Source organism: Triticum urartu, chromosome 3A (genome assembly GCF_056163025.1).
Source record: "Triticum urartu cultivar PI428250 chromosome 3A, HENAU_Tu73, whole genome shotgun sequence".
Lineage (NCBI taxonomy): Eukaryota > Viridiplantae > Streptophyta > Magnoliopsida > Poales > Poaceae > Triticum > Triticum urartu.
This window is the reverse complement of record NC_141875.1, coordinates 37,956,247-37,981,623: the sequence shown is the minus strand read 5'-3', so window position 1 is coordinate 37,981,623 and position 25,377 is coordinate 37,956,247. Positions and strand designations below refer to the sequence as shown.

Below are 25,377 nucleotides of genomic sequence, written 5' to 3'. Positions count from 1 at the left end.
TGGAAGACTATAAAACGTGGACACTACATCCATCTGGATATTGCTCCAAGTTCAATGCACCACAGATATGTATCTAAGCAACTGAGCTTGTGGTGCTCAGTGCTCACCGAAGCTGTCCTGCTTTTCCCGCGTGACTGAATTCCACGACCGGCGCAAAGGACGACCTGGGCTAGACGAGTGAGTGGCAGCGTACGTTAACTAACGTATGCTGATTGAGTACGAAGGAGCTTATCCATCTGGAATACTAGACTTGCCTCGGAGTCTTACTCACCAGCACCAATATATGGCTGCAAGTTCATTCCACCAAAGATATTAGTACTAACTACTCCCTCCGTCCCATGCATAATGTAGGACGTTTTTTTACGCTAGTGTCAGAAAATATCCTATATAATGGGACTGAGGAAGTACATTTCAATGAATAAGATGTGCATGCATTCTCAAATTAAATTTTAACTACTCCCTTCGTTTCAAATTATAGTACACTCGCGTTTTTCAAGATTCAACTTTGACCATAAATAATTTTTGCTCCCGCCGCAGTCGGTCTCGTTGATTAAATATATGGTCAAAGTCAAAGCACAAAAACCGAGGACGCGTTATATTTAGGGACGGAGGGAGTATCATTTGGTCAATAATATATATTTTGTGATTTAAAAACTATACCATTGAAAAGTTATTCTGAATATTGAATTCAAGACATGGTTTTAAATAGAGTGTAGTTGTTCTACACCCACGGACATTGCACCCTCGCTACACCCATGACCGAAAACTTAGCAAAACAAATCAGAAAAATCTGAAACTTTGCAGATTCGACTATGAGCAAACGTATGCTGGTTGAGTACGAAGCTAGAGTTCATCCATCTGGAAGACTAGACGTGACTTGGACACAGTACAGTCACCAGTCTCACCATCACCAATATCTCGCTGCAAGTTCATTGCTCCAAACATATTCATATACTGTACATGCTTTTGTCCTTTTTTACTTTGCCTGGCTGCTTATAAGCAACTGAGCTCGTCATTTCTCCGGGAGAGCTCCAGTCCAGAGTGAGTACTTACAGAGCCAGTCACTCCAGACGTCGGCTCGCCATGGCGGATCTCCTGCAGAAACTCTTGCTAGAGACCCTTCCACGGTCATGGTTATTTCTCTTCCTCTTCCCTCTCTTCCTCGTGTCTGTGCATTACTGGTTCACCAGAAAGTTCAGTGTGAAAAGGCAGCGCCTCCCGCCTTCGCCGTCGGCGCTGCCCATCATCGGGCACCTCCATCTCATCAGTTCCCTCCCCCACGTCTCTCTCCGCGGCCTCGCAAGGAAGCATGGCCCCGACGTGATGCTCCTCCGTCTGGGCGCCGTGCAAAACCTCGTTGTATCCTCCTCGCGCGCCGCCGAGGCGGTGCTGCGCACCCACGACCACGTCTTCGCATCACGGCCCCACTCTGTCGTCTCCGACACCATCATGTACGGCTCATCTGACATCGGCTTTGCGCCATACGGTGAGTACTGGCGGCAAGCACGGAAGCTTGTCACCACCCACATGCTCAGCGTCAAGAAGATGCAGTCTTTCCGCGAGGAGGTACTGATTTTTAATTATATTTAAATTTCCACGTGCTGATAGCCTTTCTTTTAAGATCTTGCTCTCATTATTCTCGTACTGAATTGGTCTCTCACTTCCGTCAGAAACAAAATAACGGAAAGGACTTTCATGTGGTCCTCTGCGAACTGTTTCTCCGTCCGTCCGGGTTTATTAGTTTCGCTTATAGTTTGTGTTTAACTTCTAAAATAAAATTAACTAATAGTAAAATATAGACTTTATGTAGAAGAAATGATACCACCTGAAACTGCTTTTGAATACGAATCCAACGGTAGTTGAATCTATATGTGGTCCACCTTTGACCCAAAATACCAGGGAAACTTATGTATTAACCTGGACCGAGAAAGTACTACATATGTAAATGTTAGCTTCTCATACTTTACGACCTATGCTATTATAGGTCAGCATGGCGATGGCTAAGATCAACCAGGCAGCAGCTGCTGATGCTGCGGTGGACATGAGCGAGCTGCTCCACACATTCGCGAATGACATGGCGTGCCGCATTGTGTCGGGGAAGTTCTTCCTGAAAGATGATCAAAGCAAGTTTTTTGGGGAACTCATCAAGGATACCTCACGGCTGCTAGGCGGGTTCAATTTGGAGGAGTAATTCCCGACAGTGGGTAGGGTAGGAGTGCTCAAGAAGGCGGTTTGTGCCAAGGCCAAAAGAGTGAGGAACAGATGGGCCGATTTGTAGGACAAGGTGATCGACGATCGTGTAAGCAAGCGCAATTCAACGTCTGATCACAAGGATGATGATTTTGTGGATATTATGTTGTCTGTCCAACAGGAGTACGTATGATCTCACAAGAGAGCACATGAAAGCTCTCCTTACCGTGAGTACAGATAATACCTTTCAAACTAAACATGTTGATGTGTATACATCTTTCATTGTTCTAATTAATTGATAACGCAGGATGTATTTTTTGGTGCGATAGACACATCAGCTAATGCTCTCGAATTTACCTTGGCTGAGCTCATGAGGAAGCCACACCTTATGGTGAAGCTACAAGATGAAGTGAGGGGTATTGCACCCCGAGGACGAGAAATTATTAGTGAAACCGACATGAACAACATGACGTACCTAAGAGCAGCCATAAAAGAGTCGCTCCGGCTACATCCTCTTGCTCCTCTCCTTGCTCCGCACCTTGCCATGGCTGACTGCACCATCGATGGATACATAGTTCCTGCTGGGACGCGTGTGGTCGTCAATGCGTGGGCCATTGGTAGGGACCCGAGCTCCTGGGAGTATGCGGAAGAGTTCATTCCTGAAAGATTTACACATGAAGGCAGCAGTATGCATGTCAACTTAAGGGGAATGGTTTCCAGTTCTTGCCGTTCGGAGCAGGACGGAGGATGTGCCCTGGTATGAACCTCGGAATCGCGAATGTTGAGCTTATGTTGGCAAACCTTGTGTGCCATTTTGATTGGGAACTTCCGCTTGGGGTTGAGAGAAAAAATATTGATATGACAGGGGTGTTTGGGCTAACCGTCCGTCGGAAGGAGAAACTATTGTTGATTCCAAAATCACGCATGCAATCGCGAAAATAAAACTAAGCTAAATAGTGTGTTACATCGCATAATGCTTTTCTTTGTAAAGAAGGTGCTATCGGCAATAATGGTACAAATAAATAATGGCCAATTCTTCCTTCTTATACAGTAGCTACAAATATTGTTGTCAGACGTCAATGGAGAAGTTTGACTACAAACTACTTTTATCATTATGAACAAATGAAATAAAATATAAAATACATGATGTCAATGTAGCATGGTTGCCTGCACAAATGCACGGGCCACTTACAAACATGAACTGAAAACTCGGATGCTTAGTCGACCATTAAAATCATATACAAGCCTGGCCGAAAGAACTCTAAATGCTACCGATAATACCAAGGAGGAGGATTAAAAATATATCAACGAAATTTCATTGAAAAGTTCAAAAAATTCCTGAAATCTTGAGCCAAATTCAATCTAATTTCTTAAAATTAGGTTAAAATCCAATGAAATTTGAAATCTCAAAATCCAATTTTTACAGAAGTTCTGATATTGGGTGAGACCCGAAATTGTTTTGTTTAGGACAATAAAAACCTTGCCAAGGAGAACATATCTCTAAACTTGTGAACATCTCCGAAAATAATTCAGCACGTATAGTCAACCAAGACACATGTTTTTATATTTAATTTTGATTCGCAGCATGACAAACAGACACTAAAAACAAATTTCCAACAAATGGGAGCTCTGATGGCACAAATTTCCAGATCTAAATTTGATTCACATGACACTATGAAACAAGTTTAGATCTAAAGTTTTTGGGTCATAGTACATTGAGGGTGAATTTTTTTTGACGAATTGAGGCTATATATTATGTGCTGACTTTTTCATGGGATTTTCACAAAATTTTCCAATGGTAGCAAGATACAACCACCCTCGAATTTCAACAAACCCATCAATTCTCAAAGCAACGTTTCATGCATGTGCGGATTAATTTACAAACGTATATATCATCAATCAACCGACACAAACTTATTCATCAGGCCCACCGACTCCAAGTAATCCTCCCAATCACGAGCATGCGACGCTGGAGGAGAAGGGCGCGAGGCTGAACTTGGTGGCCGACGTGTAGTTGAACTTGATCTTGTCGCCGTTGTACACCGGGGAGCCGTTGTTGAGGGTGCCGAGCTTGCCGTCGGCGTCCGGCCGGAAGACGTTGGGGTCCACGGGCTCGGAGGATTTGAACCCGGGGGCAAGCAGCTTGACGTCCGTCTGTGTGCAGATGCACCTGTTCTCCACCTCCACGGCGTACTCTGGGTTCCCTCTGGCGTTCATCCCCGTGGCGGTCTGGGTCACGTGAAGGTCCGACAGGGTGCACTCCCGAAACTCCGCATTGCCTTTACCAACACCAACAACAAAAACAAGTAGAAATCGATCAAAATCGACATGAGAAAATTAGATTCGTCCGATTTGGATTCGGAGAGTGGATCAACGAATTGAATACCTCTGCTGCAGAGGCTGACGAGCATCAGCATCGCGAAGATCCTCATCATCTTGGCCTCCATTTTTTTCTCTCCTACTTTTGCTGTACGTGTGTGTTGTGCTTGTTGTAAACTTGTAATGCAATTCTGCATCTTGCTCTGCCGTCTATTTGTAGGCCTAGATGCAGCAGTTTTATGGTGCGGTGCGTTAATTACGCCCTATTTACCTTTGTATATAACGCTTTTGATTTTTATTACGATTCCAAAATTAAGGAGGTGTATATGCCATGCCAAGGATACGTTGCAAACCTGTGATATCCATATGTTTATTTGCCGATTGGTTTCCGTACAATAATTTTGAAAGATCGGTTACTTCCATTTATTACTATTCGACAGCGATCCTAGGATCGCATCCGCCTCACACTTATTCTCCTACATCTAGTCCTCCATCGCTTCATCTTTCTGGTTCTAGTTTTTTTTTTAATCAAGCATGTGATGCCCTCGTTTATACCAAGGAGAAGAGGAACAATAAAATAGAGCCATCAAAGAGAACTCGTCATAATATTTTTTTGCCAGCGTTATACTTTTCTTTGGGGAAAACTTCCGATCTATTCATTATCAATGATCGCGGTACAATGAACACATGAAATAATAAAAATTACATTTAGATCGATAGACCATTTAGCGATGACTACAAGCACTGAAGCGCGCCAAATGCGCGCCCCCATCACCACCCCTCACTCCCCAGGGCTAGGCAAGATGTATTGTTCTAAACACCGGAAACCATCGTGCTAAGAGCCTATAGGACGCACCAGGACATCAACCACCGCCAATGAACAAAAGCGTAGATTAGAAGTATCCAACCGGAAGACACACTTACATAAACGGATGAAGACTCAATCCAAGCGGATCCATCAAAGACAACCACCGAATGAATCCTGAGAGATCCATCAGAGACACCTCCACTCACCCTCCAACGATGCTAGATGCACCACTGGGTTGGGCCCAAGCAGGGAGAACCTTATTCCATCTTCAAAGAACCATCATTGTCACGTCTCCTAAACAGGATACAAACCCTAGCAAAACTCGAAGAAACATATAAAAACAGAACCCTCCCACCTACAAGGGCTATGATCCACCATGCCCCCATGGCCCTTAAGCTATATGAGACGAGGTAGGTCGATGGCACCACTGATGGAAGGCATAAACCCTAGCACATGTACGCTCGAAGGAGAGATGACTCAGAGCATATTCTGTACCTCTTAAATTAATCTCAGTGAATGACAGAATGAGTTACGTACCAGAGAGAACCACAAGTGCACTCTCGGCAAAATAAAGTGACTTCACATCCGCCGGGTGAGGACGGCGTCGTCGGGTCTTTGCCGAGAGCCAGTGGGAAACTCCGCAATAACATTCCCGGTTGTCGAGCACCAGCTCTCGGCTTACCTGACACAAGCAACTCCTAGGAAATGCCACGTGTCACCTTTTTCCAATAGTACCGCCAAGATCTCTGCTTTCCAGGCATAAGCAACTCCCAGGTGCTACCTTTTGCCGAGTTCGTTTTACTTCCTCTTGGCAAAAGAATAACCAAGCCGCCAGTGCCAGCCACGTGTCCAATATGCCAAGGTTGATTGTCGAAAATTATATCTTTGCCGGGTGTGGCTATCGTAAATGGTATTGTCAGCCTAGTTTCTAATTCTTTTTCATATAACCCTACAGCAAAAACATATATAATAGTAGTATCTTCTAAGAATCACATAGATAAATCTACATACTCTATAAGGATCACATACATAAAAACTAATTCATAGAAGCATCATATATGGTCCCAGAAGCTTCATGTAATGTCACAAAGTAGTTGTTATAGCGGCGTCATATATACGGATGAGTGCCCATAGTCAAGCCCCGAGAATGTAGCCAATAGTCGGTGAACCTCATTAACAAATCTCGATGTCATGTCTCATATACGGATGAGTGCCCATAGTCAAATACGAGTTAACCCACCGTAGTGAACTAACATCCAAACATATTATATTTGTGAACCTAGCACGTCGGTAAATGATACTCCCTCTGTTCACAAATATAAGATGTTTTGATATTTTAATATGGACTATATACGGAAATCAGTGAACACATACACTAAAACATGTCTATATACATTCAGTTCAGAAAAAAGTTAATAGAACATCTTATATTTTTTAATGGAGGGAGAAACAATTATCATACAGAGTTGTCACAACTCCTAAAAAGGATCATCCCTCTTGCATAGGATCGATCATATCAAGGTTGTCTAAGTTGATCACAAGTCTTGCGTCCAATAGTTCTTGCTAGGTTCATGATGTACATTCCGCAGCTTCCGCACTAAAAGCTTCAACGCATACCTTAATCTTCTCATTCATAGTCCCTCAAAACCACATCCAAGGTTCCCTGTAGGGAGTTAGGGTCGAAAACAACATCTATATTTGTCTTAACATAATTTTCAGATGGCAACATCCATCCACTACACTTTAACTTAGCTTTAGGGGAGCTAGCAATCAGGAAGTTGGTTTCTAAAGCTCTAATACACAAGTACACTTCAATTGGAGATTGCACAGGATCCTCATCCGCTAACTTGCTCTCTCCCACCACAGGTACCAACTACCAAGTGGTTCTTGCAACAGTCTCGGAAATTACCTTGGCCTAGCACCATTACTTAATTATTTAGTATGTTCAGAAGATGTTCCAAAACTAACCCTTAAGCAGCATCGCTCAAACATGACTGTCTGATAATGTCATCAATTTCCATCAATAGGCAAACTTCTCTCATCTTTGCGTATTCAAGTAATAGGTGTTTTATATTTTCTTCATCAAAGCTATAGGAAAGGCATTGTGTACTTACTTTCATGTGTTTGTCTGCAAGTGTAGCTTGGCAAGGCAATGTTCGATATAAAGTCCACCAAAGGAAAATTTCGATTTCTGCTCGAAACTGCAAATTCCAAACATTTTGTCAACTAAAGTTAACTACGGTTAACTGTAGTTGTCCCAACTCCCTCCCTCCTCACCATGGCCTAGTGGTCACTCCGCATGATAAGTTGAATGGACTGAACTATTACTATTAAAACTTCAAGCCTAGAAATCATTCATTTCATGCATTGGTATCGGAATAGCAAATATCCTTTGCACATCAACCAGTTAGGACATCTGTGCCAATTATTGTTCATCACGATTGCACTCTCTATCTCTTCAAGTCACTGCCATTAGGTTAGATTATCGTGCTATCCATGCATCTCTCTTGATATTATGCTCTAACCATCTCCCACTCCCCAAAACAGATTGTGCTTAATTGTGCCCGCACCAGCCATGATACAATGCTAAGTATATGAAGATTTCCTCTTCAATGTGGCATTAAGCAAGTCCCCATTTAGGAATTATTTAGCTCTGAGAATGTCTGAGTAGATTTGTTTTGTCATATGGCATTGCTAATCTATTATGATTGCTTTGAGTTGTATGTTATGATATGGTGATATATATACTTTGGTGCCCAATGTATGAGTGCGCGTATACTGGAACAAACTTTTGCCGGTCTGATTGACGCGCGCGAGGATCTTGCACAGCTGGCCGAGGATGCATATAACACCGCCCTCGATGGTGATCTTGCACCCATCCTCGTCGAGCTAGTCGAGGGAGATGATGTTGCTATGGAGAGAAGGGATGTAGTAGACATCTGTTAGGACCTGTTGGTCATCAGTGAGGCACAGGAAGAGGACTAAGCCCCTCCCCTTGATGGTGACAACAGATTCATCCCCGACCGCACTGTGCCGCTCACCACCTCATCGAGCTTTGAAAACATCCGCCACATAGTTGTCATGTGGTTGCTGGAGCTGGTTACGAGGTACCTCAGTCTGTCTAGTGAGGGGACCGGCACCACATGCTCTTCATTGAGGAAGATGCTAGTTGTGGGTTCGCACCCGGAATACCTACCAGTGCAGCCAAATCACTACCATTGAAGAGGTTTCTGGCATCATAGCAGCTTCCCTTGTTCATCACTGCTGATGACCAGGAGCAGTCCGGTGGGTCCACCTCCTAGGCTAGGTGGACCACATCATCATGGTACTTATGCTCACGATCACGCTATGCCTTCCGGCACTCTCTTCCCCAGTGGGCGAGCTTGCCGCGGTAGCAGTAGTTCCCATTCCGGCACTCGGCACTACTGTTGCCGCCACCTTCTCGGCCTTTTTACTGACTTGAGATCTAGTATGTGACCTGAATATTGGTGTTCGCCTTGCCGCCCTCCTGTCAAGACGACAATCCCTAGCCACATTGGCGTTATCACGTGGCCCATTGCTCCTCGTTGAGGAGTTTCCTAAGGCCACGATCAACGTCGCCAAGGTCATAGCTCTTCTCCATGGTTTGCAGGCGTCCTGATAGCCCCTCGATGGTGAGAATTTATAGATCCACGAAAAACTCGGTCGCCATCTCCATATACCAGTACTTTCACGGTCCCGCATGCAAGGAATTGAGAACCGCACGGTACTCTGTCACAGAGTCGTTTTAAAGGTGAGGCAACAAGAAAAATCCTCAATTGACTCACCATCAAAGAAGCAGAGCTCCTCAATTTGCGATGACAGACTTGCGCGTGTGCCTCCCGCACACGCTCACTCCCCATCTAGAGTGTCTTCTACGTGTCCCAGACGGCCTTGACTTTGTTGTTGCCGGACAACATGTGCACCATCTCTGGCGGAACCGCATGGAGCAGCGTCGCCCGGGCGGCGCGATCGTCACGCTAGTTATTGTCCCAGAGCTCCATGGCGCCCACAGGCCCTGGAGCTGCGCGCAGCTGCATACACAGAACAAGTGGCATGTCAGCGTAGTTGGTGTAGGTGAGTGTCGAATATTGGGCAGATCCACCGCTTTCCCTCACCACTCATTCACCGCAATCTTACCGATGTTATGGTGTCAATGGTGTTGCACCGTTGACACTGATGTTGTACGTTGCTCTTGATGTTACGGCATGCCATCGCTGCATGCGCCATCGATCTGCTAGCTCTCATATCATATTGTAATTGTGACTGTTGGCTGCAAATCAGCCATCGGAGTTGCGCACGCAAGAGAGCCGAGTGTTTATTGCCTTAGGAAGTAGCTCTAGTAGCCCATCTCTCTTAGCCACAATCCGTCCTACACGAGGGTTCTGCTCAACGCACGACTTTATTGCCTTTTCTGCTTTCTTGGTTATTTGTACCAAAAGAACAAAAGAAAGCGCTAGTAACCCAACTCTCTTGGCCACGATCTGCCCACGAACGTCGAAACGAGGCCGAGATCTACTCTAACACACTGCCGAAGAATCATTCAAGCCGTTGCATAGTCTGCCGAGCGTTATTAAACTCAATTTGCAGCTCGAGAAACATAGACTAATTACAGTTTTTAAGCGAATGAGGTACAATGGCACAAATTTCTAGATATTAGATTCCCAGGATGCTATCAAACAAGTTTAGATCTAAAGATTTTGGGTCATAGTACATTGAGGGTGTATATTATATGCTGACTTTTTCTTGGATTTTCACAACTTCACTGGGGTAAATTTCTTTTTTCAAGAAACCGATAAATTTACCAATACTTATATATCCACCTTTGAATTTCATCAATTCTCAAACCAATGTTTCATGCATGTGGGGATTTAATTACAGACGTGCATATGATCAATCAACCGACACAAACTTATTCATCGGGCCCAAACGATTCCATGTAATCCTTCCAATCACGAGCATGCGATGCTGGAGGAGAAGGGCCTGAGACTGAACTTGGTGGCTGACGCGTAGCTGAACGTGATCTTGTATCTGTAGTACACCAGGGAGCCGTTGTTGAGGCTGCCGAGCTTGCCGTCGGCGTCGGGCCGGAAGACCTGGGGGTCCACGGGCTCCGAGGATTTGAACCCAGGGGCAAGCAGCTTGACGTCCGTCTGTGTGCAGATGCACTTGTTCTCCACCTCCACGGCGTACTTCGGGTTCCCTCCAGCGTTCTTCCCCGTGGCGGTCTGGGTCACGTGCAGGTCCGATAGGGTGCACTCCGCGTTGCCTATACCACCAGAAAAGAAACACAGGATTCAGCAAGAGATTTGTCTGATTTGGATCAAGGCAAGGCAGTGAATATGAATGGAGGAGTACCTCTGTTGCAGAGGGAGAAGAGCATCAGCATGGCGAAGATCTTCATTAGCTTGGCCTCCATTGTTTTTCTCGTATACTTTTCACTACCGGACTCGTGGTCTATGCCTACGGCCACGGGCCGTCGGCATAGGCCCCTAAGCCGTCGACATAGATCTATGCCTACGGTTGCCGTCGGCATAGGCCCGCCGGCGTAGATGTCGTCAGCGTAGTCTTGTCAGACCGTCGGCATAGTATAGCCGTCGGCATAGGGGCCTATGCTGACGGCCTGACGTCAGCCGTCGGCATAGTATAGCCGTCGGCAGTGTTTTTCGTCTAACGGCAACGGACGGCGCCGTCAAAAGCGCTGACGAATCACGCAATGCCACATCGCAGAGCTATGCCGACGGTAATGCCGTCAGCATACCTCTGCCACGTGGCAACCCCTGGTACTCCTGGTGGCAGGGCTATGCCTACAGCAAAGCCGTAGGCATAGATGAATCTATGCCGACGGCTTTGCCGTAGGCATATCTATGCCATGTGTCACCTCCTGGTTCCTCCTGGCAGCAGGGCTATGCCTATGGCAAAGCCATCGGCATAGATTTTCAGCTATGCCTACGGCTTTGTTGTAGGCATAAAAAGTCTATATTCATAATAAATAAGACAAGTGATATTGCAAAAACTGAATAAAAGAAACTATATTCATAATAAATGAAGCATTGCAATTATTTGGCCTGAATAATAAACAATAGACTTTATTAATATGAATGTCAACTACAAGCATTCAGGAATTACACTTAGAGGAAAAGGAAATAAAAGAAGAAAGGAAAAGTCCTAAACTAAACCTATACTAAACTATCTACTTCATCTTCTGCTTCTTTCTTCTAGTTCATCAACCTGCAAAACAAGAAACAACAAATAGGAAAAACTTGATTAAGGTTAAAATGTAGCATTCCCCTTATGGAAATGCCTTTGCTGTAGGAGCTAGCACTTAGGAGTTTGGAAACATTAGTCAAACCCCAATCAGATTAAGTTGATAAAAGAAACATTAGAAGAGAGCCAACACTGCATAAATGGAGCCAATGGAATAGTAACCAGCAAGGCCAAAAGGAATAGGTTCAATTGGCTGTAAAGAATAACCCAATAGAGAAGTAAAGCCAGCAAAGTATAGATCAAAGCTAAACCCAAAGATCAACTCAAATTAGCACTAACTCCATGATTAGGGGATCCCTCGATTAAGCTTGGGTTAGTTTTCAGATGAAATCCAACTAACCCACTACTAACCAACTAACCCAGAGGTAGGGTTTGAAGTAGGGATTGTCCTCAGGCAACCTAGTAGTGCTAGGACTATTGCATCATTGGATCAAGTAGTGCAGCATCTGCTGTTAAGTAATGGTGAGAGCCTCAGGACACCATCATTGGCATGGCAAGATTAAGGAGCACCTGTTCTTATCAGTGAGAGTATGAGAGAGAGAAAGAAAGTGAAGAGACCAGTGTAGCATCTGTTCAAATCAGATTTAAGAGAGGGAATTGGCAAGGAAAGATACAGTCCATAACCTGCAAGAATAAATAGGCCATTGATAGCACATTTACTAAACATCTGCCGTAAGCAGAAGTGCAGAACACATACACCCACTTACACATGGGTACTATTCTGTATATAGGTACACAAGCACAACAGATGGACCTGGTATAGATAGGAGTATAAGCATGCATCAAAATCATCTGAAACATCTGAAATAGCTAAAGCAAAGAAAGAGTTAACACTACATGCAACCATGAGGACTATATCCTGTACAATATACAACTAAACCACCAGTAGATGATGTACTAAACCATACAAGAAATACCAATACATGGTATTTAGATAAAGACTAGTATATATCAAACACACATACCAGCTTGAAAGAGAAACTATAATTTTATACCACTACAGGAGCAAATCATGAACAACACAGAGTAATTGCAGTAAAGAGATGAATCAGTATATGTTGATCAATAAGAAAGTTACAGCTATATACAAATGAAGGACTATATCCTTTATAAGATAACAAAGAAATAGTAGCACTTGTACATATGAATAAATAGAACCAGCAGCCAACTAATAAAGAAACTAGCATGTGCTATAGGACAGGAACAATAACATCTATAAGACCAAGATAATTGCAGTGATAGACCAACAGTAGCATAGAATTTCTTGTAATCAGTCCATAGACATGAACTAGAACTAGAATATGAACATGTAAAGCAGCAGGAGCATAAGTAGACCAAAGTCCACATTGCCAAATCCATAAAGATAGCACAGTAATCAATTGAGCTAATAATAGGTGAGCCAACCTTCACCAAGCACTAACAGGACACGCGGAGCAGCATCAAATCGACCATGACATGCCCGAAGAGAGTAGTACGAGCAGGGGAGCAGAGGGATTGAGGAGCTTACCATAAGCAACGCCACCACCATGGTTGCGGTGTGGCCAAATCACCGCCGTCGCACGGTGGCAGGCGATAAGGTAGTCGACGCTGACGGATCTGGGGCAGTAGCACCACAGGCAAAACCCAGGAGGCACTGGTGCACAAGGAGGCACGGGAGGTGGCGCGGGCGACTAGATCCACGAGCAAGAGCACGCCGACGACAAACCTCTCCCCACCACCGAAACCCTAGAGAGGGAGAACCGATGGGGGCGACCACGGGCGGCAGGGAGAAGCGAATCGAATGAGTGGAGGAGGTAGAGCGGCTCAACGGGGAGCCCTGGGTAGCTAGCTCAGCGACAGAGCTCGCCGGAGTAGGCTGGAATCGGCCAGCGACCGAGGCGGCGATGTGAGGCGACAAAAGAGAGAAGGGGATCGAGAGATAGGGGCTCGGGATCGAGAGATAGGGGCTCGGGATCGAGAGAGAGGGGCTTGGATCGAGAGAGAGAGGGGCTCGGGAGCTCGCCGGTGCCTGACCCGCCGCCCGCTGGCCTCGCCGTCGCCGGAGGTGAGGTGGCGGCCGAAACCCTAGCTAGCACGGGGGACGATGGAGGGCGGGAGCGCTGATTCTGGACGGAGGGGAAGGAGGCGTGGAGCTTGGGGAGCTCGGGGGAGTGCTTCCCGTCGCCGGAGCTCACCGGAATAGGCCGGCGTGGGTGGTGGCGGCGGCGAGGGAGAGGGGTTCGTGGGGGAGAGAGGAGCGAGGAGCGAGGTCGCGAGACAGAGAGGGAGGAGGCGTTCGGTGGAATTGGGTGGGCTCTATCTCGTGGGCTCTTTTTTTGTCCTTTTCTCTAGATGGATGGATGGATGGCTGGATGGATGTGGGGTGGAGAGCTAGATGGATGGATATGCGCCACGTCATCGATCCGTGGCACAAACGTTTCCACCAATAGGAATCAAGCTCATGCAATTGTGTTCTCCCTTTTGTTTTTCTTCTAAATTTTTTTACTCTCTTGGACCGCTGAAGGAGGGCAAGTGCTAACCGCGTCCACGCCGGTGAAGGGTCTGGCGTCCTCTGGCCTCGCCGCCATCAGAGCAGCGCTAGAGGTGGAGGCCATCGAAATCCTAGCCACGAGGTAGGGTTGTGGGTGGACGGAAGGAGCGGATCCTGACGCATGGATGGACGCGGCAGGACGAGGTCCGGCGGACCCGGCTGCCGGCGATCTATGAGGGAAGAGGAGGATCACAGCGGCATGCCGGATCCAGCCACTTGTAAACTACACCATCTTCGAGTTAGTATCTGGCTATCAAGAGGGAACGTGTCCGGTTTATGAAGGAAGTGTGTTGCCCGTTGCTCCGTTGACCTCGAAACTTCTCGTGCTCTCAAGGGGGCATTTCATGACACGTTCCCGGGCATGGCATTTTTTGGGACCGCCTGGAATATTTGAGACGTTTACTGCATCTGTAGGGCTTCAATGTGGAAAAATGCAGATCTGCACGGCGGCCACCTGAAATGATGTCAATAAGTGGTTTGTAAATCATATATGATGTCTTTGCAGTATGCGTAGGCCTAGTGCAACGAAAGGAGGAGGAGCCATACCACTGGGGGGCGAATGTACCTCGGCGGCATGTCGGATCTAGCCGTAAAAATCCACAGAAAATCATACGATGCCGGAAATCCTCGGGACCTGGCACGGTGTCGTCATATGGCCCTTGTAAGGTGTGGTAAAAATTTGAGCGTGTTTCGCAGAAGTCTGACCGGCGGCCACTTGTAAACCGCACCATCTTTGGGTTAGTATCTTGCTATAGAGAGATAATGTTTCGGTTTGAAGGAACTGCGCTGCCCGTTGCTCCGTTGACCTCGAAAATTTTCATGCTCTCAAAGGGGGCCATTTCATGAAACGTGCCAGGACATGGCATTTTTCGGGCACGCCTGGAATATTTGAGACATTTACTGCATCCGTAGGGTTTCAATGCGGGAAATCACATATCTGCACAGCGGCCACCTGAAATGATGTCCAAAAGTGGTTTGTAAAATCATATATGATGTCTTTGCAGTATGCGTCGGCCTAGTGCAACCAAAGGAGGAGCAACCCCACCACGGGGAGGGGCGAATGTACCTCGACGAGATGTCAGATCTAGCCGTAAAAATCCACGAAAAATCATACGATGTCGGAAATCCTCGGGACCTGGCACGGTGTCGTCATATGGCCCTTGTAAGGTGTGGTAAAATTTGAGCGCGTTTCGCAGAAGTCTGACCGGCGGCCACTTGTAAACTGCACCATCTTCGAGTTATTATCTTGCTATAGAGAGAGAATGTTTCGGTTTGTGAAGGAACTGCGCTGCCTGTTGCTCCGTTGACCTGAAAAATTCTCATGCTCTCAAAGGGGGCCATTTTATGACACGTGCCAGGACATGGCATTTTTCGGGCCCGCCTGGATTATTTGAGAAATTTACTGCATCCGTAGGGTTTCAATGCGGGGAATTGCAGATCTGCACGACGGCCACCTGAAATGATGTCCAGAAGTGGTTTGTAAAATCATATATGATGTCTTTGCAGCATGCATAGGCCTAGTGCAACCAAACTGGGGGCGAATGTACCTTGGTGGCATGCCAGATCAAGCCGTAAAAATCTGTGGAAAATCATACGATGCCGGAAATCCCCGGGACCGGGCACAGTGTCTTCATATTCCCCTTGTAGGGTGTGGTAAAAGTTTGAGCGCGTTTCGCAAAAGCCTGACCGGAGGCCGCTTGTAAACTGCAGCATCTTCGAGTTAGTATCTATCTATCGAGAGAGAACGTGTCTGGTTTGTGAATGAAATGCGTTGCCTGTTCCTCCATTGGCTATTTCAACCCTCCATCGCACTTGTATACATATATTAAGACACAATGCAAGTTTGGGTACCATTGATACCCCCAAGGCCCCCGACCGACCTAATCCTAGCCCGGTTGACCCGAAGATCTAGGCCTTTGACTTTCACCGAACCGCCTTTGACCAACGTACTTTTCCACCTGGTTGTGATAGGTCAGCCCATAGGAACATTTCAAAACAAGGTCTGGGCCCAACACACCAGCGGACCCCCCTCGTGTCGACCCGATGCGGCCATTCCCCCCCCCCCTGCAAGTGTCGGCGGCAGCGCCTTCCGTGAAGGGGGTCACATTCCGGAGCCGCGTGTCGTTTGTTTGCACCTGACAGCACACTTCCAGACATGTAAGAGGACCTGGCGCAAGATTTGATGGCATAGCTAGCCCCCAAAGGCCCCCGACCACACTCATAGACATGCGAAGAACAATCCATGGTGGGGGATTTTTTCACATACTCGTGCATCTTACAAAAATATTAGAAATTGCCACACATATTATATCATATGTGTCTGCACTGTGTAAAAATCTCATGAATTGATTACGCTTCAAGTGTTCAGGAATATTCATGCAACGCCAAAACCGCAGAAGGATTACTTCGATTGCATCGCCGTTCATGAGGGCAAACCTCACACCGGAGCCGCGTATTGCCTCTTTAGACATGGCACCACATCTTTCGACATGTATGAGGACTCGGCGCGATGCTCTGGTGGCATTGTCCCCCCCCCCCAAGGCCCCCGGTCAGCCGAACCCTGGACAAGTTGACCCGGAAATCTACGCCTTTGACTTTCACCGGACGATCTTTGACCAATGGACGTTTTCACCTGGTTGTGATAGGTCGGCCCATAGGAACACTTGAGAACAAGGTCTGGGACAAACCCACCATAAGATTCCCTTCGTGTCAACCCGACATGGCCGTTTCCTCCCTCCAAGTGACAACGGCATTGGCGTCCATGAAGGGTCACACTCCTGAGCCAGTTGCCTTTGCACCCGCCACCACAATCCTTGAAACAGTCTGATGAAGCAAACATGATTTAAGTTTGTTCAAATTTGAAACATAGTATAGCACATAATCCTGTCAAGATTCTGATAAAAAACCATATGAATTTCATCAAAATCAATCCAAGTATCAATTACTTATGATTTTAATAAAGCAGAAGGACCTATATGCAAAAGTACAGGAGGCCACATTTCTAACATACTCAAAAACAAAAACAAACTGGATATTCATAATCTATGGAAAATTCTACCCTAAATCGATGTATAATTTGTGTATGTTTAAGTTTAGATAAGTTAGATTTAAATTAAACAAAATTTAACTCAAAAAATAAAAATAATTTAAAATAAAAACAAATAATATCTATGCCTACGGCCATGCCGTAGGCATAGTTCTCGGCCAGGGGCTGCCAGGAGGTGCCACGTGGCGGGGCTATGCCTACGGCAAAGCCGTAGGCATAGATGGAAAACTATGCCTACGGCTTTGCCGTCGGCATAGATCTGCCACGTGGCAACTCCTAGTAAAAAAATATAGATAATATCTATGCTGACGGCCGCCGTCAGGGCCGTCGGCATAGAGTTGACGGCGTCAGCCCGCCGTTTGTCCCTGGGCCACCAGGGCCACATCTATGCCGAGAGCCTAACTATGCCTACGGCCACCGTAGGCATAGATCGATATATGCCGACGGCCTAACTATGCCTACGGCTGCCGTAGGCATAGATGGAGATATGCCGACGGCTTTTCCCAGGCCGTCTGCGTAGCTCGAGTTATGCCGACGGCCCCGACAAAAAGCCGTCGGCATAGATAAGGCCGTAGGCATACAGGGTTATTCCGGTAGTGTTTACTGTACGTGTGTTTTGTGCTTGTTGTAAGGCTGTTCTGCATCCTTCTCTGCCGACTATTTGTAGGCCTACATGGAGCAGTTTTATGGTGCGGTGCGTTGATTACGCCCTATTTACCTCTGTATAACGCTTTTGACTGTTTTTACGATTCCAAAATTAAGGAGGTGTATATGCCATGCCAAGGATACGTTCCAAACCTGTGATATCCATATATTTATTTGCCGATTGCTTTCCATACAATAATTTCGAAAGATCGGTTACTTCGATTTATTACTATTCGACAGCGATCCTAGGATCGCATCCGCCTCACACTTGATTCTCCTACATCTGGTCCTCCATCGTTTCATTTTTGTTTTTTGGATGTGTCTAGGGCACATCTAGATGTGCTCTAATTATTGCACATTTAAGTGAGTGAATCAAGTATAAAAAAAGGAAAAAAAAAAGAAAGACAATATTCACACGAATCTCAATGTAAAATCAATGGCATATGACTTAAATATGCAATACTTATGGCACATCTAGATGTGCTTTAGCAAAACTGTTTTTTTTTAATCACGCATGTGATGCCCTCGTTTCTACCAAGCAGAAGAGGAACAATAAAACAGAGCTAGCAAGGAGAACTTTTCATGTTTCTTTCTCTTTTGCGACAATGTATACTTTTCTTTGCGGAAAACTTCCAATTTACCCATCATCAATCATGGCAGTATTATAAATACATGAATTACTAACCATTACATCAAGATCCATAGACCATCTATCGACGACTACAAGCACTGAAGCGCGTCACCATCACCACCCCTCACTCGCCCGATTCAGAAAAATGTGTTGTAGTAAACACTACAAGTTGTCATGCTAAGGCCTCATAGGACCAGCACGGCAGGACGCAACCACCGCCAATAAAGAGAAGTGTAGATCAGAAGAATCCAACCTGAAAACACACTTACGTAAACGTATGAAGACTAAATCCAAGCGGATCCACCAAAGACAACCACCGACTGAATCATAAGAGATCCGCCGGAGACACGCCTCCACACGCCCTCCGACAATGCTAAATACACCACCGGGATGGGCCTAGGCGGGGAGAACCTTATTTCATCTTCAGCGATATATCATTGTCTTCCCGAGCAGAATACAAACCCTAGCAAAACTCACAACATATAAAACAGAACCCTCCCATCAACAAAGGGTGAGATCCACCGTATATAGTTCTACATTCTAAAGTATGTCTATATACATTTGTATGTAGTTCATATTGGATCTCTATTTTTTTTTAGAAACAGAGGGAGTAATTAATAAAGATGGTTTTATGCCTCGATTGATGCGGTGGCCGGGGTTTTAATATCTCCTTTTTTAAGAGGTGCAACCAGTTGATCAACCTTGCTGTGTATGTCTCAACAACAACGACATCAAGTCCCATTTTTGGAAATGTAACACCTTTTTGCATCTTTTTGATATCATTAACACCTTTTTGTTCATTATTTAACGTGGACATATCCTGTGAAAATCTAGAAACTTGCTATGCTAAGCAATGGATCAGCGACGGACGGTGGCAGAACACACGTGGGATTAACCATCCATTTTTAGTCTGTTTTCTAGATAACCCGCTCTTAATAATTTTAGGAAAATTATTTGGCTCAGATCTGCCTCCATTCGTATGTAAGCTGCTGCTGCTGCCGCCGCCGCGCCGCAGCTGAAGAGAGCCGCTGCCGCATGCCGCATGCCGCTGCGCCTGCCCATCTCCTGGGAGATGCCCTAAAGGAGTTGGGCGAGCCGTTGACTGATGCTGAAGTGAGTGAACTGCACCGCTGCCGCGGCTCTGCCCAGGCCGAATGAGCCGCTTCTCGCTGGATGATCGATTATGTAACTTTTTCGTCCCAGGTGTTGAATTTCCAACAACTGATGCTTGTGTTGTAAGAGCCCTTGTGCTGTACGATTTTTATATTGCATTTGTAATCTGTATTCGTGCTTTACAAAAGCTGACAACAATTGGATGCGTCGTTCAATTTTCTTGAATGAACCTCAACATTCTGTCGTAAGAGACATGTCGCCATGTCTAATTTTTAATCTGAAAGACCTTCAGCAAGCGGGACATGGCTGGATGGGATAGAGACCCAAACAGCTAAACACATTCGTATAGGAGTATGTGCTTTATTTTGGGCAGTCTGGAACTGCAGAAATGATTTGGTTTTTAACAGAACAACAAATACTCATTTTTTGCAGGTCATCTTTTGAGCTACTACATTGATCCGTATGTGGTCACTACTCACTCAAACGAAGGTCAGGGAGCATTTGGTTACTGGATCTGCCCGATGGGAAATGGTAGCTCGGGCTATATTCAGCCGGTTTGGATGGCGGTCATGTAATAGGATAGGCAATTAGTTTTCCTATCTTTATTTCGCATGCCGACTGTGGCTTTTATTATCCGCTCTTTATGAGCCGTTTGGGGACTAGTTTGTAACGGAGTTCATGACCTTTGTTGAACCTATTTGCTTTTAATAAATGTGGTCGTATGCATCTTTCTGATGCAGAGGCTGGGGATGCGCCTCTTTTCCAAAAAAAAAGCAAACGGGCAAGGCTTAGCCGTGAAAATCAAAAGAGCCCAGTGCATACAAGTTCAGGAAATCTCCATGTTCAGAAGCTCGTGTACATTTTATGTGTTCAAGCAGCCGATAAAATTTCCAACAGAACTGCTAAATCTCAGTCGACTGAGACTTCGCGAAGTCTCAGTCGACGAGCTAGCCATTGGATGCTTTGGTCGTTTCAAGATTTGTGTTGGGTGCTTTGTCCTATGTTTTGGCCTATATAAGGCGCCGACCAGCCCCTTTTTCTTTTTTTTTAGGAGCGTCATCGCGCTTGCCTTTTGTGGGCTGGACAGGTGCTCGGGTGGGCCTTTTTGTTTGTTTGTTCTTTTTTTTACTGTCTTGTTTTTTTGGCCGCGGTAAATAAATGGAATGGGAAGCGGAGGCCGAGAGCACCCCGTGGCCAGTAATCAGTCCATTTCTTCCTCTATCTCTCTATTCTTTCTCTGTCAAAAAAGCCAAAGATCTCTGCGGTGGAACGAAAGAAATCGCCTTTGCTCCTGAACGGCCAGCGAGAGCCTGGGTGATGCTGCTAGTGGAGTAAGTGTTACCCTCTTTCCTCCAATTTTTTTGTTTCTTTGTTGGCGCTCTCCTTCAGATCTGAGGGGATTGGGTTCCATTTTTTGTTTGGATCAACTCTAGATTAGTAGCTTGATGCATGGAATCCCTCCCAGATTTAGTCATTTTTTTGTGTCCTTTTTCTTCAAGGAGTGGTATGTAGTGCGTCCATTTTTTGTTTGATTTTTTTTTTCAGATTGCCGAAACCCTTGTGCAATCAGTAGCATGTTGAAATCATTCTGTGGAAACAAGAGGATTAATACTGAACCTATCACTAGGAGTGACATGTTTTTTTTAGATTTTGCTGAAACCCTATTAATCAGTAGCTTGTTTTGAAGCCATTCTCTGGAAACAAGAGATTATTACTGAACCTATCACTAGGAGTGGGCTTGTATTTTTTTGTTTTTTCAGATTTTTGCTGAAACCTTATTAATCAGTAGCATGTTCAAATCTTTCTAAGGAGTCAAAGAGAACGATTACTGAACGTATTTTCTAGCAGTATCATTTTTTTTGTTTTTCAGATTTTGCTGAACCCTAGAATCAGTACCATGCTCTAATTTTTTCTATGGAATCAAGATAATGATTACTGAACCCATCACTAGCAGTGGCATGTTGATTTTTAAATTTTTAGATTTTTACTCAAACCCATTTTTCTGGTGTGGTACTGGTTTTTTTACAATTTTGTGCAGGTGCAAAAGCTCAACAGCACTAGAGCTGACCTGATTGATCCATACATGTGTAGGACCAGAATTAGTACTACGAGTACTACTAATCTTTTTTTGCTTTGTAGGTACTTAGAGATTAATTAGGATCTTTGGCCGAGAAGATCTGGAATAGTATTGAGCAAAAGTACTGCCAGTACTGCTATTTTTATGCTATGACTTTTTGAGAGTCATTAAATCAAGGGGACTTCGTTTGCAGGAGAACAAATATTAATTAAGCCCGTTCTTCCACGCTTCTATACAGGGGGAGCATGTGTTTTTAGGGTTCTTAAGTTGACCTTTTGTTAGGATATAACCTCTACTAGTTATTCTTTTTTTTACAACTTGATCTCGTTATTGTTTCTGCTGAGTGCTAACACAGCAGGGATATTTGCTGGCACATGCCCCTAGTAGTTTGTCACCACTGGTACTAGGGGCATGTGCCAACAAATAATGGCGCATTAGATTAATTAGGGGCAGCAGTATTTCTTTTTTGTTGTCTAAATAATGGCGCTTAGCATCTGGTAAGCAAGGTTTGGGTTCACACAGTCATAAACCTACAGGAATAAATGCTGAAATCTAGATGTTTTGCAATTATTCATTTTCTAGTTATGCTTTTCTGAATCCAGTTTTTTATTTTTTTTCGTATTTGTGTTGTTAGTGAATTACCCATTTAATTAATTTCTTTTTTGCTTCTTTTTTATGCGCATAGGAGATGGCTTGTGGAGTTTGTTTCTTTTTTATAACTATGAGAGTGAGGGAAGCGGTTTCAGCATGTATGTATGGGAGCACTTCAAAAACGCAGGGGTAACTCACTAGCTTCTTTTTTTAATATATTTTCTCATTTTTATCATTTGTTTCTTTTTTATATTAGTGTTTGTCATGAGACCACTCCTAACTTTTGTTCTTTGCTTTTTTGTGTTCAACCAAAATAGGTTGTGCCATGCAGTGAAAGGGTCCGTTTCAAGAACATGATGGGAGCGAAGGTGACGTTTGTGGCAAACCAAACACATAATTCAAATCTGAACTGAAAATATGAACTTTAAGCTTTTTGTAGGGTTTTTAGTTTTTGTAACTCTGAACTGCATTTTTTCAAGTATGGATGTACATGTTTTCCAGTTTTCAGCGTTTCTTTTTTGTTTTCGGTATACTTCAAGTAAAAATCTGAAATTGTTTTACTTGTTTTTGTTAGATTTTTTACTATGTTTTTTTGTTATAATACACATTTTATATTCTTTTTCCTGGAGAGGTTTTTTAGGAATGATAGTTTGATAGAACACTCATAATTGTCTTACAATTCAACCCTCGAATCTTAATTGGGGGCTTTTTTGTAGTTTTGTAGTTGCACCCTGGGACCCTGCTCCGAGTGGCATGTCAACTATTGGCACTCAACTAGGCTTTTTTCATATTTTGTGTGTGTGGCGGGGGGGGGGGGGGGGGGTGCAGTTGGAAGTCAACCCTTGACTCACAATTGAGGCTTTTTGGTAGGCTTTTGTAGTTGCACCCCAAGCCCCCGACCTAGTTGCATGTCAAGTATCGACATGCTCCTAGGGAGCCTTTTCATAGGTTTTGTAACTGCCCTAGTTGCAAGTCAACCCTTGACTCACAACTAGGATTTTTTTTCATAGGTTTTTGTAGTTGCCCCCAATTTGCAAGTCACTCATCGACTCACAACTAGGGGCTTTTTCATACATTTCTGTAGTATCCTGAGTTGCAAGTCAACCTTTTGACTCACATCCTGGGAGCTTTTTCCTAGGATTTTGTAGGTGCCCAAGTTGCTAGTCAACGCTTGACTCACAACCCGGGAGCTTTTCCCCGGGATTTTATAGTTGCACTTGCACCCTTGGGGGCCCGACCCAATGCCAATTCAACCCTCGACCCACAGCTAGGGGCTTTTGTAGGTTTTTGATGTATTTTCCCAGGGCTTTCTTGTCATAGGGTGAGGAGTGGGGTAGTTAGAAGTCCGAGGGGGAGGGCATTTGCATGTCCAGTAGTAGGCATACACTTGCAACGGTTACACCCCAACTGCAATTGCATGCCTTCCAACAAGGGATGCAACTAGTGTTTTTGGCGAATTGCATGACCGATACTGGGCATGCAACTACTACTATGACCACCGACTACAACCGCATGTCCGTTAGTTGGCTTGCAACTACAAGTCTCACGCCCAACTGTAATTGCATATCTTCCTGCCGACCAGAATAGGGCATGTGTTTTTGTCGTAGGGTGGTGGAGGAGAGAGGGGGCTGAGGTAGTTGCAAATGGGGGGGGGGGGGTAGTTGCATGTCCGATACTAGGCATTCAACTGTCACCCATGACTGCAACCGCATGTCTGATAGTAGCTTGCAACTACAGGTGTCGCGCCCAACTATTACTGCATGTCTCCCTACCGACTACAACTGGCCTTGTGTTTCTGTTGGAGGGAGAAAGAGAGATTGGACGTGAGTTAGTTGCAAGTCAGGGGAGGGGGTAATTACAAGTGTAGTGTTAGGCATGCAACTGCAACTGTCACCCGCAACTGCAATTGCACCACTGCTAACGTTGTTGCAACTAGTCTTTTTTGTTTTGTTGGAAAGTGGGAGTTGCATGTGTCATACTAGGCATGCAACTGTAGTCGTCACCCCCGACTGCGAACTGCATGCCTTTCAAAGTGGTCTCAACTAGTCTTTTTGTTTTGTTGGAATGTGGGAGTTGCATGTCTGATACTAGGCATGCAATTGCAACTGTCACCCCCACCCCGCAACTGCATGCCTTCCAACATGTTTGCAACTGCATGTCTGACAATAGGCTTTGAACTGCAAGTGTTGCCCCAACTTCATTTGCATGTCTCCCTACCAACCCGAACCGGCCTTGCATTTTTGTTGGAGGGCGGCGGGGGTAAGGTAGTTGCAAGTCCAGTACTAGGCATGCAACTGCCACTATCAGTCCCGATTGCACCTAAAATCTCCCAACATGGTCGCCACTGGTCTATTTGGTTGTGGGAAGGTGGGGTTGTGGGAAGGTGGTCGCCACTGCAATTGCAACTGTCACCACCGGACTGCAACTGCATGCCTTCCAACATGGTTGCAACTGGTTGTTTTGTCTTGTTGGAAGGTGGGAGTTGCATGTCCAATATTAGGCATGCAACTACTTGCTTTCCAACATGGTTGCAACTGCATGTTCGGTAGTAGGCTTGCAACTGTAGGTGTCGACCCCAACTGCATTTGCATGTCTCCCTACCGACCACAACTAGTCTTGTGTTTTTGTAGGAGGGCGGCGGGGGTGAGGTAGTTGCAAGTCGGGGGGTTACAAGTCGAGTACTAAGCATGCAACTACAACATTACCTCCGACTGCAACTCTCCCAACATGGTCGCAACTAGTCTTTTGTATTGTGGGATGGTGGGAGTCGCATGTATGACGCTAGCCATGTAACTGCAAACGACGCCCCCAACCACATCTGCATGTTTTCTAACTTGGTTGCAACTCGCCTTTGTTTTGTCGGGAGGAGGGGGCGACGAGGAGAAGGGAGACAGTTGCATGTCCGACATTAGTCATGCAAAAAAGGTGAGACCATTGTTGTACTAACCTAAGCAGCTAGAGGTGAGACTAGCTTTTGATTTTGAATTTCAAATCCATCCAAAACCTGACGCATGTAAGCATGATGTTTATTCAGAGTAAGCTCACGCATTGTTTTTTTGGATCTGCACCTTACTTTCGTTTTGATTTTGTTTTCCCAATATCCTAATTGCAAGTGTACTGCTAGAGATGGGTTCATTAAGTA

The 25,377-nt window shown here is 45.2% G+C and overlaps 2 protein-coding genes, 1 long non-coding RNA gene and 1 pseudogene across 4 annotated transcripts; 1 reads left to right on the top strand and 3 right to left on the bottom strand.

Annotated features, from left to right (window-relative positions):
- The first annotated feature begins 1,000 nt into the window (after positions 1-1,000).
- LOC125529085 (indole-2-monooxygenase-like) lies at positions 1,001-3,038 on the top strand (annotated as a pseudogene). Its single transcript, XR_015618044.1, has 3 exons — positions 1,001-1,566; positions 1,985-2,417; positions 2,498-3,038. The product of XR_015618044.1 is annotated as an indole-2-monooxygenase-like (transcript).
- Positions 3,039-3,133: 95 nt separating this feature from the next.
- LOC125529083 (TPD1 protein homolog 1-like) lies at positions 3,134-4,680 on the bottom strand. The gene is made up of 2 exons (XM_048693497.2): positions 4,577-4,680; positions 3,134-4,469 (listed from the first exon to the last, which is right to left on the bottom strand). The coding sequence occupies exons 1-2, from the start codon at positions 4,635-4,637 to the stop codon at positions 4,144-4,146; spliced, it is 387 nt and encodes a 128-aa protein (XP_048549454.2). The 5' UTR covers positions 4,638-4,680; the 3' UTR covers positions 3,134-4,143.
- Positions 4,681-10,287: 5,607 nt separating this feature from the next.
- Positions 10,288-10,754, bottom strand: LOC147978275 (uncharacterized). Its single transcript, XM_087516552.1, has 2 exons — positions 10,694-10,754; positions 10,288-10,604 (listed from the first exon to the last, which is right to left on the bottom strand). Exons 1-2 carry the CDS (start codon positions 10,752-10,754, stop codon positions 10,288-10,290), a joined length of 378 nt encoding a protein of 125 aa, XP_087372678.1.
- Positions 10,755-14,912: 4,158 nt separating this feature from the next.
- On the bottom strand, positions 14,913-16,343 carry LOC125508600 (uncharacterized). The gene is made up of 3 exons (XR_015599568.1): positions 15,680-16,343; positions 15,199-15,586; positions 14,913-15,084 (listed from the first exon to the last, which is right to left on the bottom strand). It is a non-coding gene; the product is annotated as an uncharacterized LOC125508600 (long non-coding RNA).
- Positions 16,344-25,377: the final 9,034 nt, after the last annotated feature.